Source organism: Culex pipiens, chromosome 1 (genome assembly GCF_016801865.2).
Source record: "Culex pipiens pallens isolate TS chromosome 1, TS_CPP_V2, whole genome shotgun sequence".
NCBI classification, from domain to species: domain Eukaryota; kingdom Metazoa; phylum Arthropoda; class Insecta; order Diptera; family Culicidae; genus Culex; species Culex pipiens.
The window spans coordinates 134,578,258-134,591,145 of record NC_068937.1 but is presented as its reverse complement, the minus strand read 5'-3'; the positions used below and the strand labels follow the sequence as shown (position 1 = coordinate 134,591,145).

At 43.8% G+C, this 12,888-nt stretch overlaps 3 protein-coding genes across 3 annotated transcripts; 2 read left to right on the top strand and 1 right to left on the bottom strand.

Moving 5' to 3' along the window:
* Positions 1 to 1,456: 1,456 nt before the first annotated feature.
* LOC120422580 (RIB43A-like with coiled-coils protein 2) lies at positions 1,457 to 2,869 on the top strand. The gene is made up of 2 exons (XM_039586069.1): positions 1,457 to 1,647; positions 1,707 to 2,869. The coding sequence occupies exons 1-2, from the start codon at positions 1,525 to 1,527 to the stop codon at positions 2,727 to 2,729; spliced, it is 1,146 nt and encodes a 381-aa protein (XP_039442003.1). The 5' UTR covers positions 1,457 to 1,524; the 3' UTR covers positions 2,730 to 2,869.
* LOC120422578 (nicastrin) lies at positions 2,787 to 8,347 on the bottom strand. Its single transcript, XM_039586066.2, has 3 exons — positions 8,126 to 8,347; positions 6,014 to 8,060; positions 2,787 to 3,080 (listed from the first exon to the last, which is right to left on the bottom strand). Exons 1-3 carry the CDS (start codon positions 8,205 to 8,207, stop codon positions 3,056 to 3,058), a joined length of 2,154 nt encoding a protein of 717 aa, XP_039442000.1. The 5' UTR covers positions 8,208 to 8,347; the 3' UTR covers positions 2,787 to 3,055.
* Positions 8,348 to 8,457: 110 nt separating this feature from the next.
* LOC120422579 (WD repeat-containing protein 37) lies at positions 8,458 to 11,395 on the top strand. The gene is made up of 3 exons (XM_039586068.2): positions 8,458 to 9,017; positions 9,078 to 9,939; positions 10,000 to 11,395. The coding sequence occupies exons 1-3, from the start codon at positions 8,711 to 8,713 to the stop codon at positions 10,376 to 10,378; spliced, it is 1,548 nt and encodes a 515-aa protein (XP_039442002.1). The 5' UTR covers positions 8,458 to 8,710; the 3' UTR covers positions 10,379 to 11,395.
* Positions 11,396 to 12,888: the final 1,493 nt, after the last annotated feature.

The following is a 12,888-nucleotide window of genomic DNA, read 5'->3' as shown; positions in this document are numbered from 1 at the left end:
ACAAATAATTATTAGAAATACGTCTGTATTGTAGTAGGTTAAGACAAGTAATGATCTTTATTGTATCTTTTAAAATCGTGGCTTACTATAATGCCAACATCCCCCCTTAAGCTAGATTTTATTAACTCCCAAATATCTTCTAGCTTCAATCAATTTCGAGCTGGACACCGTTCTCGTCAAAACATTCGCCGCTCCTCGATCCACGAACCCGCGCTTTCTGGTGCCCTCGCACCGACGCTGAATGCTGAGTTGCCCGTCGTCTTCAGGTGCCCCGAGTTCGAGCTTTCTACTGGTCCCGTTGACTGGCATTCTGAAGCAAAATGGCCCATTTGCTTGCACTTGAAGCACTTCACCTTCGTTTTGTCCTTCGCCGGCCTTCTCTGGTGACTCACAAAAGCTCCTTCGGTTCCTGATGACGTCACGTAATCATCTTTCTTCACGTCCTGCAGGATCTTCGTCTTGATCAAGTCTGCTGTCAATTTCGCTCCTGATGCTTCCAACCCCATCAACATTGGTCCGTAACTCTCCGGCAGCCCCATGAGTAGAATACTTGCCAACCAGTCGTCATCGACCTTGAAGTTGATCTGGTCCAACTGGTACTTCGTCGACATTATCTCGTTCACGTATTCCTCGACGGTCCTGCACTCTGTCAGCCGCAACGAAGTCAGCTTTCGCAGCAACCCCATCCTCCGGGTCAATCCGCTGTCCGAAAACGCATTCTTCAACTTCGTCCAGGCTTCACGTGCCGTCTCAACGTCCTGTACGTGACTGTAGTTGGCAGGCGTAATCCCGAGGCAGATCGTCGTTAGAGCTCGCTCCGACAGTGCTGGATCTACTGCAGTACCTTCTTTTACGTCAACGGCCGCTTTCCACGTTCCTTCCCGTATCAACGTCCATTTCATCGCCAAGGCCCACGATCGATAGTTTTCTCGTCCACGTAGCCTCTCTCCAACGGGTATGGAGCTTGAACTGGAAACGCTTGGAACAGCTACGCCAGAACCAGTACCAGAACCACTTCCGCTTGATCCATCCAGAACCATCTTCAGAACTTCTTGAAGTTTCCGGTGAAAATTTTCCACTTGTTGATTTTCTAACGACGGTCGCTATGGTGCCTGTCTGGGCCCATAACCTATTAGAAATACGTCTGTATTGTAGTAGGTTAAGACAAGTAATGATCTTTATTGTATCTTTTAAAATCGTGGCTTACTATAATGCTCCAACAATAATAAATAATTATTTTCAAATTTTTATTTGATTGATTTAAGCATGAACAATTTTATTCAATTTCCCCCTTTCCTTCGCATACCGACACTCACGCCACGTGCTCCGCAAACATAACCTTGGAGACGACCACCGAATACGATCGAACCAAGCAACCATCGATTCACGCCGACGGCGACGCCGTTACCATGGCACACCTACTAAAAACGCGACAAATGCTTCAAACACCGAATTGTGTTCCAGTTGATTGACCGAAAAAAAAACCCCTTCCGGTTGTGGCCTCCCATCGGAATTCCCTCCACGATGCTGGACCAACTTTTCACCAAGCACCAGGACCTGAAGGAGGCCGCGGCCATCGAGCGTCGCCGTCAGTCTGAGGAGGCCCGCCGGGCCCGGATCTTCAACGCCCGCCAACGGGTCATCGGGGTAACTTACGCGATCCGCGATTCCAGAAGGTTCGCTTCAAAAGTGAGTTCTTTTCACAGATCGACACGACGGCGTTGGAGCAGCAGCTGCAGGAAAAGCACGAACAGCTGCAGGCGGAGGAGGAGCGCAAGCGGAAGTTTGCCGAGGAGCAGCGGCGCCAGAACCAGGTCGTGAATCGGAAGCAGCACGAGCAGCAGCAGCTGCGCCATCTGCTCAACAGCGAAGAGAACCGCTTTCGGCGGTTGTATCAGCGGCCGGAACAGTCGCGAGATTTTGACCTGTTCGATCCGGACGGGCTGAAGAAGGCACTGCCGGCTCGGGTCGGGGATGACGATCCGCGGTTGAGCGTTTCCGGCGCGCAAAAGTTTGACGGGGAGGACCTGACGGAGCGTGAGCGGCGCCGGTTGCAGATGCAACAGCAGCGGTCCTGGCTGGAGCAGCAGATACGGGCGAAACGGCAGGCCGAGCAGGATCGAATCGCTGGGGAGCGGTTTTTGGAGGAAGCGTTGGAAGCGCGAGAACAGCGAGTTCACCAGCTGGCCTCGGAAGAGCGTTACGCGAAGCAGAAGATTAAGGAATCGGTGGACAACTTCAACCGGCAGTTGATGAATCAGCAGGAGTACGAACGGCGCCAGAAGAAGCAACAGGAAGAGGAAGACAACCGGGCGGAAATCTACAACCATTTGTCGAGTGACATCTTGACGGAGAACCCGGAGGTAGCGAAGAGTGCGCTTGGACCGAACCGCATCATCCCGTACAGCTACAAGGGCATGAGTCCGGAGGAGCTGGAGCAGATCCGGAATGGCCAGCTGGAGCAGCAGCAAGAGATGAGGCGCCTGCGGCAAGCGGAAGCAAACAACAAGGAAGCTTGGGATCGGCTGGCGAACCAGTTCGATCAGACCGTCGTGATGAAGGATCGCGAGTTGAACCAACGGCGTAGGGAGCTGGCCGGCAGGGTCGGGTTTGAGAACCTGCAACTCTCGGACGAGCAACGGCGCAAGCTGGAGTTCATGGACCGGCAGCTGTACCAAAACCGGCCAACAATGGAGTATTTCAACCAATTCAATACGACCAGCAGATAGAAGGGGGCGTTTCTTTTTGCCGTTCCAGATATTGCACGTGTGAGGCTTTCTAGTGTGTGTGGTTTGGTCAATAATTTATTACACATTGCTTTCTTATATCAATTAATGAGGGATACCTAAATATACAAATTATTAGAGTGCGTGAGTGATTAAATTTTTAATTTAGTTAAGGGATGACAATGGAAGTAGAGCAGAGTTTTTTTAAGCATTTCCCTAATAACTTGAATAAAAAAACGCGAGCTATAGAAATATGGACCAACGGGCGCACGCGTTGTGAGTTTGGTTAAGCCACAGTCTCAGAAGTTTTGCTCCTCTCCCCGTCTCGTTTAGCACTGTGTGGGCGATGCGATCCTGCAAGAAAAATGCAATTGGTTTGGTGGTTTGGTGCTTTAAAACATGTGGAATAAAATTCAAATTCAATTTGATGCAAGCAATATTCTCAAGCGAGTAACATCCATCTCCACCTTAGGGCATCTCCAGCGCTGGGGTGCAAATCAAATTTGCACCCTGCTCATGAAAACCGAGATCAAATTTGCCACCTTGAAAAAACTCCGTCATCCCCACCGCTAGGGTAGCAAATTTGCCACCGAAACAAGCCCACCGCGGGGGGCAAATATGGGTTTTTATCTTTTTTTGCTCCGTTTACCTTCAAAATCAATAATTATGTGTTGATTCATGCCTAGAAATGCTAAAAGTTTATTAAACTTTGTAATCCTATTTGAAAATTTCAAAGAATTTCATTTTTCAAAAATGTCGAAAGTTAAACCATTTGCCGAGTCTCCCACCGCGCGTAGCAAAGCAGGTATCAAATTTGATCTCAAGTTCATCTGTAGAAGAAAAATATGTGTCGGTACCTGTCGGGTACTCATTTTCTGATACCCAACAAGTACCGGCAAGCCGGGGGCAAAGTTTTGAATGCGTGTTTCGGAGATTTTTGTATGTCTGCTCTATGTATGATATGATGTATGATTCAAAAATTCAAAAATTCTCAAAATAAAAAATTCAAAAATTCAAAAATTTAAAAATTCAAAAATTCTAAAATTCAAAAATTTATAAATTCATAAATTCAAAAATTTAAAAATTCTAAAATTGGGTTCAAAAATGAAGCTTAGATTGCTGATATTATTGTTTACAGCGATAAAGCTTATTTTTCTGAGTACAATGACCCTTTGTACGACCACAAAGAGTTTAAAATGGATTTTTAAATTAATTTTGAAAAATTATCCTCGCGGTCCTTCTTGACAGAAAAGCTCCTACTTGACAGCTCGTTCCAAGGGGACCATAGTTGATCCATCGAAAAAATGTTGTCTCGTCAATTTTTTTTTTTATTAAAATGAAAAAAAAAAAGTGATCAGAAATGGTTTTTTAACGTGTTTTTTACCGTTGTACATACAAATTTACATAGGGCTTTAGTACCCAATTCCAAAATTAAAAAATTAAAAATTCAAAAGTTTTAAATGTTTTAATATTTTTTAAGCTGTTTAATTTTTTTTAATATTTTTTAATATAAAAAAAAATTAAAAAAAACATTTTTTTTTAATTTTATTAATTTAAAAAAAAAAAATCATTTTTTTTATTTTTTATTTTTTTTTTAATTTTATTGAATTTTTTTAAATTTTTTTTTATTTTTTTAGATTTTTTAATTTTTTTTAAAATTTTTTAAATCATTTTATTTTTTTTATTTTTTAAGGCCGTTGCAAATATTTTTCAAAGTTTATGTCGCTCCCCCCCACTCCCCCCAAAATTAATTCGAAAAAACAGGGGGCAAAAAAATATTTTTTCAAAAACTTAAAAATTTTAAGGAAATAGAAGTCTAGCCAACTGAAAACCATTGGAAATGCATTTTCCTGCGTTTAAAACCATATTTAGCATGTCTGTGATCGATCAAAAATATCTTTAATTTTTGTGAAATTCCAATGTACAGCACCGCAAAAAGTGTTTTTTCGACGAAAAAAAAAAATTCTTTAAAATACTTGGATATTTTGAAAACTAATGATTGCAAAACAATTGGCCAGGTGTAAAATGCATTTTTAAACATTTTTTTTTATTCAGATATTGAGACCATTGCTTGTTTTTCGAATTTAATATTTTTTTATTTGTTTGCATAAAAAAACAATTTAAAAAAAAGGTTTTTTTTTTCGTGGATGATTCAATTTTTCGTGCATCATTCCATTTGCCACGGTAGTAAACCAGCAGAATAGCGGGTAGCAAAGTGAAATCCCGAAGAACTGAGAGCAAATTTGCTACCGCGACAGGTACCGCGGTGGGGTTGACGTCGGGTGCAAATTTGATTTGCTTCGATGTTTGCTACCCGCGCTGGAGATGCACTAACAACATAGACAAGGATAGGGGATTTGGAAGACGGAAATTGTTGAGTTGATGATCCACTTTTTTCAAGAGGGTAGGAAAAATTCTCCACGGTTTTTAAAAGTACATTTTGCTTGGAATTTGACAGTTTTTTGAAAGGTGAATGGTCTGACAAATCAATTTTTAAACTTTTGGACAATTAAAAAAATCTAAAATAAAAAAAAACTTCAAAAGTTTTGATTTTAATAAGCCAAAAACAAGTAGGGGAAATATACCCATTTTAATCACTCTAAGCCGTTCGACCAATTCTCATCACTTTTGCCGTTTTCCGCTATTAAATCAACATTTTCAGATGTATCAACAATGGAGAGTTGCTTGCTCACTTTTATTTAAGCTATTTATTACTTTGGAACAGTCAAAAACACTTTATGAAAGCTGTAATTCATGATCAAAGTGCTGATAGGCCGATAATAGAAATAGGCTGAAAAAGGGTATAGTTCCAGCCCGCAAAACATAAATTTGAAATCTCAAAATAATTTCGATTGTTTTCTTTTATTTGAAATTTTAAACATATTTTTTAATTTTTTTATATTGTTGTTTTAAATTGGGTATTTTTTTAAATTTAATTTAAAAAAAATATTTAATAATTTTTTTTTAAATTTATAAAACCTAATTTTTTCGAAACTTCAAATAAAAATATGATTTTTTAAAAATTTGTTTAACGAGATTTTATTTTTATTCTTTTATATTTTTTTATTAATTTTTAAGCTTCATGGAATTATAGACCTTCGATTTTTGTAGTTTTTGAAATTCTTAAAATTTCAATGTTTATGTTTTGAAAATCACGATATGTTGAGCTTTTGAATATTTTAAATCATTGGCAAATTCCGAGCGTAATATGTATTTCGATCGAGAGCAATATAATCAAGACAAAAGTTTCCTTAATTAAATAAACAAACAAACAACATTCTACTCACGGCACCGTGGACGCTCCGCACTGGTTGAACAGCACCTCGGACCGGCTATTAATCAGGAAAACCAGCACAAACGACAGCAGCATCACGACGAACCCGATCGACAGCGTCAGCGTCTCGTGGCTGGCCGCCGGCTGCAGGAAAATCCGCGCCGACATCTCCCGCCAGGTCGACTCGGTCCAGGTCGAGTACCGGCCCGACCGGAAGTCGTAGTCGTCGTCCAGGAAGGCCGGCGACGAGGCTTGGCTAAAGTTCTGGGTGGTCAGTCGGCACTCGCCGTGGCCGGAATAGCCGGCGAACCAGTTGTAGGGCAGGTGAAGGGCCTGGCAGTCGGCACGGGACGTGTTGGCGGCGGTGTCGTTCGGGAGGGGTTGTCCCACGAGGAAGCCGAGCAGACGGATCGTCCAGCTGGATGCCTCCGAGGGGAGCGTCGAGTGGACGCTGATGTACCGCTGGGGTGAGATTGGGAACGGGCGGGGGAAGTCCGGCTTGACGGCGGCCATGAAGAGGGGACAGTCGGCTGATTCGAGGAAACAGTAGAGGAATTCGTCAATCAGGTAGGGGCTTGTTCCGAGCGTGCCGGGGTAGGCGGTTTTGGTGACCAGTTCGTAGAGCGTCATTCCGAGCAGGGTTGAGACGTTACGCAGGCGCATTTGGATGGAGTTGGTGGGGAAATCTACGATGGTTTGCTGGAGATCTTCGAGCTCGGTAAAGTCGCGAGTGCGGGAGTGATTTCCGTAGACGAACTTGAGATTTTCGCTGTCGTCGTAAATTGAGTGGTAGTAGCGATTTCCTGGGGCGGAAGTGACCACCACCGATGGGAAGGAGGCATTTTCACGCAGGAATGAATGCGAAGATACTGGCGGGAGGTTTTTCGTTAGGACGGGTGCCTCTGCGGTGACATTCAGGTTCCATTTGCGGTTTATTTGGTCGATTGCCTGCGCTATTTGAGGCACGGCGGCCAACTCTGACGCGTGGTAGATTCGGAGGTTGTTGGGATCGTCGAACGTGCCCAGGTCAATCATGAGATCGATGTTGTCCAGCGAGAGAGGATTCGTGAGGCCTCCTTTGGTGGGGAATGCTCCCTTCTGTAGATCGTACACAAATCGCTGCGAACCGATGTAATCGTACGACTCTCCGTTGAAGAACATAAACAGCACGTTCGGATTGTCGTCCTGCAGTCGCTTGGGCAGAACCTTCGCCAAGAAGTGCGAAACCGACACGAGAACCGTGAACGGGACCAGCGAGTCCATCGCACCGACGCCAACGCCGTCGAACATGGTCGTCGTGTCCATGCGGGACGAAACCAGAATGATGCGCTCGTTCAGGTCCACTTTGCGGTCCTCCAGCTTGACCTGCACGCGAGGAAACAGCGTCGCAAAGACGTTCTTGCCTTGCAGCGGGTCGCAAAATTTGACCGGATTCAGCGAGTTGAAAAATATCGACCTCGCCAAGCAGACTCGAGAATCGACCGCCGCGGACATGAACGATTTGATCTCGATGCTGCACAAACTCCTCCGATGCTGGTACTCCAGGTCAAAGTTGTTAAACTTGGCAAAGCAATCCACCATCTTCTGAATCTCTTCCGGATGTGGCACGTAATAGATGGGGAAGGGGAAATCCTCCAGCAGCAGTCCCGTGCCCCACGGATTCCAACTCTTCTCCGGCTGCTCGACGCTGCAACTGTCCGCCGTTCCCGAAATCAACCCGCTAAACTGGTTCGGACAGCGCGACTCTTGGCTGTACTGGACCAGCTCGGACGCGTTATTAATCAACACGACGGCCGAAACGTGCTCGCCGCCCTGGTCCCGCAACCGTAAAATGTTCTCCCGCGTAAACAGGTGCGGCGGAATGACCGGCGCGTACGGCCCCGCCGGATGATGCTCCACCACAAAGTCAATGTCCGCCACGGACCGCACCAGGTGCAGCACCCCGATCGATCCGCCCTGCCGCGAGCTGCACCCGGTGACGTGCGTTCCGTTGAGCCGCCGGAAGCAGTGCGCCCCGCTGATGGACGCGTACATGTTGTCCTTGATGCGCTGGGAGTCGGCTGGAGGAGGGAAAGGGAAAATCCGTGTCAGAAGCAAACAAAAGAAAGTTGGAAAGTTGACTCACCGTTTTGGACGGAGGCGGCGATGACCAGCAGCAACAGCAGGGTCGCCCACTGCCGCACGTTGGTCACTTGTGGCGAACCCATTTCGGGGACACTTTTGCGGCACTTGACTATTGTTTCAGCAGGTGAAAATTGTAAAAACAGGGCGAGGAAAGCGCTTTTTGTTTATATCACCAGCTTGGCCATATTTCTCCGCGCGACTGACGTTTGCGATTTTGAGATGCGAGTGTTCAGGTGAGGTCACACCACACAGCAGAGCTGTGCGACATTTTCGTGACCAAAACACCACCCAGCTGTCAAAAGTAAGAAAAAGTTGTGATTGCATTGCGAAAATTGGCTTTTCAAGATTTTGGGGTGTCGAAATTTTCAAAACAGACTACGTTTTCTGGTCAGATTTTAAGGTTTCTGTGTCCGTGCACCCCCCGTGCCGAAGAATGTCCCCGCAACGGTTCCAATACTAGGGAGGTGGTTCTACAGCGAGTGAGTGAGTTGTACGTTGTGGTTTTTCCCTCAAGGGTGAAGGAATTTTTGGTGACGAAACAGCAGGAAGTTTTGCTTGTGGGCTTGCATAACGTAGCAGCAGCAAGATGCCCTTGGACAGTGGCATCGTAGGTATTTCCGGGAATCCGGTTGGGGCGGCGGCCGCCGCGGCAGCAGCTGCTGGGGGAAGCGCAAGTGGGGCATTGGCGCAGACGCCGAGTGGTTCCTCGGTCGTGAGTGGGAAGATGGCTGCGAAGCGCTCGTTGAAGCTGTCGAGCCTGGCCGATGACATGCTGGCGGCCTCCGGAAGTGGGCATCACCAGCAGCAAGAGGAACCGTTCCGGGCGCGGCTGCACCAACTGTTTGCGCAGATCGAGCGCGAGTTTGAGCTGCTGCACGCGGAGAATTTGAACTGTGAGTTTGGACTTTTCGGATACTATTAAACAGGGGAATAATTTGAGATTTTCGTTGCAGTGCAAGAAAAGCTGGAAGCGGTGGCGGGGACACCCCGGGATTCGACGGTGGGTGAGCGGCTGTTGCCGCTGCAGGATTCGTACGAGGCGGACGGGGCCGGCGTCAACAAGAGCTTCAAATCGAAGCTGAGCGCCGGAAGTAAGGTCAAAGCTAGTCACAAAATCCGGGCGCAGACCAGCCGAATAGTGTCGAGCTTCAAGGCGCAATCGGTGGTCAGCTCGTTGGTGCGGGAATTTGTCGGCCACAAGGACGGAGTGTGGCAGGTCAGCACGAAGGCTGGCCAACCCATAATTGGAACTGCTTCGGCGGATCACAGCGCGGCAATCTGGGGAATTGATTCCGGACGGTGCTTGCTACAGTATACGGGCCACTGTGGGTCGGTCAATTCCATCAAGTTTCACCAGAATCGTGATCTGGTGCTGACCGGAAGTGGTGACGCCACGGCACACATCTGGCAAGCGGCCGTCAACTGGGAAACGCCAGCCCGGAAGGGCCATTCCTCCGAAGAAGAGCTGGACGATGAGGAGGAACCGTACGAGGAGAAGGAACGAATCGACGTGCTGAGGACACCGATTTGCGAGTTTTCCGGCCCGGGCGGACACACTTCCGTAGTGGTCGCGGCAGATTGGCTTCCCGGCGGAGACCAGGTCATCACGGCCAGCTGGGATCGCACGGCGATTTTGTGGGATGTTGAGACGAGGGAACCGCTGCAGCCGCTGTGTGGCCACGACCACGAACTGACGCACGCTTCGGCCCACCAAAGTCAACGCCTGGTCGTCACGGCCTCGCGGGATTCAACCTTCAGGCTGTGGGACTTTCGTGACAACATTCCGGCCGTGTCCGTGTTCCAGGGACACACAGAGTGGGTTCCTTCAATAGAAACTTCTAAAACTTCAAGACTAAAATCCCGTTTTCCTTCCAGGAGCGTCACCTCGACGGTCTTCACCCGCGACGACAAGGTCGTGTCCGGTTCGGACGACCGCTCCGTCAAGGTGTGGGAGCTGCGCAACATGCGCTCCGCACTAACGACCATCCGGACAGATTCCGCCGTAAATCGGCTCGTGGTGTCCTCCGGTGGGGTGATCGCGATCCCGCACGACAACCGCCACATTCGGCTGTTTGACCTGAACGGGCAGCGGATTGCGCGATTGCCGCGGACGAGCCGCCAGGGCCATCGCCGGATGGTTTCTTCGGTGGCCTGGACCGAGGACGTTAGCTCGAGCTCGTGCAATCTGTTCTCGTGCGGGTTCGATCGGCGCGTGCTCGGCTGGGCCGTGTGCCTGCCGCCCAAGGACAACTGAGTTTAGGCTGTTGTTTGATCGACCTTAAATCGAATTGTTGTTGTGTATTTTTTTTTCTCGTTATATCGAATCCGTTGCTCTTGCTCATTTAGCTCGTTTATTTTGTCGGTGTTTAGTATTCTTATCGTGACAAGGCTTTTAGTTTCTAATTCAACTTACACCGGTAGTCGGAGTGGTGAACTGTGCACTAAAAAGACTTAAAAAAAACCAAAAAAATATATATTCAAAGGATTGGGTCAACTTGAATCTCAATTTTAGCATTCTATTCAGGGTGATTTGAGGAAATTACAAGAGCACGAATCGCATTCATCAGGGACAGAGAGATCTATTTAGTAGAATTTTACACCCCACCAACCCTAACAAAAAGTAGTAAACCAACCAACTTTGGCGAATGTTTAAACGAAAGAAAACTTTTTAATCGCAACATTTTGTCTCCAATCATAACACCCATTAGCACACATACAGACACGGTAGTTTAAGGAACTAAATGGTGTTTTATTTAGCGGGTTCACACTAACTTTACTTCTTGTTGTAGAAAAAGTTACGATTCATTTTTTCTTTGCAAAGTCGCAAACATGCGAATAAACTGTGATTAATGCATCTTTGAATTTGGTTGCCATACAGAAACACACACACACACTTTGAATAATAAAAAAAAACATTCTTGGACAACAGCGTCTAATGACACAGCACACACATTGTACATTTTTAACCGGAACCATGCGTATATGTAAGAATAACATGTAACTTGGTGTTTGCGAGAGCAGTTTTAAATGGTTCGATCTCTAATTGTGTAATCTTTCAATATGACAGTGTGAAATAATTCAGCATAACAAATATCAGGATCAGGATCAGGCGCGCTGTTTCGAACAGATAAAAAACAATATATCATTTTCAACGCTACCGAAATCAATGTGGGCAAGAAATATCACGATCACGAAATTATGTGCGTACGATCAACACTGTTCAAGAAAATATATATATAATCATAATAAAAGGATATTGAAATTCATTCTTCGAACACAACCTGTGTTAAATCTTAATTGAAAGAAAGAGTGATTTGTTTAATTTTAGAATATTTTAAAAATTAATCAAAAATCCGAAAGAAAAAAATCAAGTTTGACACTATACAAAGGTTACGTGTTAGAATTTAACTAAAAAGTGGATTTTCTTTGGTTTTCTAGAACAAAGTATTAAATTTTATTAGGTTTCCTGATAGTTTACATGATTTTCACCCAAACTGCATCATTACGTAAAAATTGACGAAATTACATATGGGACGGACTAGCTTCGAGCGGCAGTAAAGCCCTATGTCAATTTTTATGTACAACGGGACAAACACGATTAAAAACTACATCTGATCACTTTTTTCATGTTCAGGGTTGTTACGGGAGAGTCGAAAAAAAAAAATCCGCGCCAAATCCGCGCCGACCTAAAATCCGAAACCGCGCGAAATCCACGCCATATAAAAAAATATCGCGACCAACATTTAAGAAATTTTATTTTTTAATGAAGAAAGGCAAGTCAAGGCAAGGGTCATGAAAAAAAAAACTTCAAAATAGAAAATACAATATTTAAAAACCTAAAAATTTAACTTCAAAAATATAACCTCAAAATTAAATCAAAATCTAAAACTAAATTTAAAATTTCAAAAGTCTAAATATTCAAAATGTAAGAATTTTTACACAGTTTGTAATCCAAAATCCTCGCTAAAATTTCACTCCGAAAGAAATTTAATTTCCGATATTTAAAATAATGTCTTCTCATAATTTCAAAATCTCTTACATAAAATAGGACTTCAAAAATTGTGGAATTCAAGAATTTAAGAACTAAGAATTTAAAAATAAAAACTTTTGAGAATTATCGAATTGAAGAATTTATGAATTTAAGAATTTAAGAATTTATGAATGTAAGAATTTAAGAATTTAAGAATTTAAGAATTTAAGAATTTAAGAATTTAAGAATTTAAGAATTTAAGAATTTAAGAATTTAAGAATTTAAGAATTTAAGAAATTAAGAATTTAAGAATTTAGGAATTTAGGAATTTCAGAATTTCAGGATTTAAGAATTTAAGATTTTAAGAATTTAAGAATTTAAGAATATAAGAATATAAGAATTTAAGAACTTATAAGCTTAAGAATACTAAAATTATTTTAGATTTGAGAATGTTTTTTCTATATTGTTTTTAGTTTTTAAATTTAAGATTTTTTTTAAATCTTCAAATTTTTGATTACCCAAATTTTTGGTTTTTAAATTTCAGATTGCTAAAATTTTGAATTTCGAAATTTCAGATTTTTTAAATTACGATTTTAGAAATTTTGGAAAAAAAACTATATATATTTTGATTTTTTTTTTGTTATAAAAAACTACTGACACATTTTTTTTCGAATTTTTGAATCTCTGAAGCTTTGAATTTGGAATGTTCTGATCTTTTTATTTTCGCCAAGAATATTTAAATTTAGAAAAAAATATGTCTACCGATTAAATTCCATTCCAAAATTCGAAAGTGG

Excerpts from the sequence above, each read along its gene's own strand:
- LOC120422580 (XM_039586069.1), top strand. The coding sequence starts at position 1,525 with ATGCTGGACCAACTTTTCACCAAGCACCAGGACCTGAAGGAGGCCGCG. Across the intron at positions 1,648-1,706 it reads CCCGCCAACGGGTCATCGGG|ATCGACACGACGGCGTTGGA; the intron begins GTAACTTACGCG and ends TTCTTTTCACAG.
- LOC120422578 (XM_039586066.2), bottom strand. The coding sequence starts at position 8,207 with ATGGGTTCGCCACAAGTGACCAACGTGCGGCAGTGGGCGACCCTGCTG. Across the intron at positions 8,061-8,125 it reads CGCCGCCTCCGTCCAAAACG|CCGACTCCCAGCGCATCAAG; the intron begins GTGAGTCAACTT and ends TCCCTCCTCCAG. Across the intron at positions 3,081-6,013 it reads TGCGGAGCGTCCACGGTGCC|GATCGCATCGCCCACACAGT; the intron begins GTGAGTAGAATG and ends TTTTTCTTGCAG.
- LOC120422579 (XM_039586068.2), top strand. The coding sequence starts at position 8,711 with ATGCCCTTGGACAGTGGCATCGTAGGTATTTCCGGGAATCCGGTTGGG. Across the intron at positions 9,018-9,077 it reads GCACGCGGAGAATTTGAACT|TGCAAGAAAAGCTGGAAGCG; the intron begins GTGAGTTTGGAC and ends TTTTCGTTGCAG. Across the intron at positions 9,940-9,999 it reads GTGTTCCAGGGACACACAGA|GAGCGTCACCTCGACGGTCT; the intron begins GTGGGTTCCTTC and ends TTTTCCTTCCAG.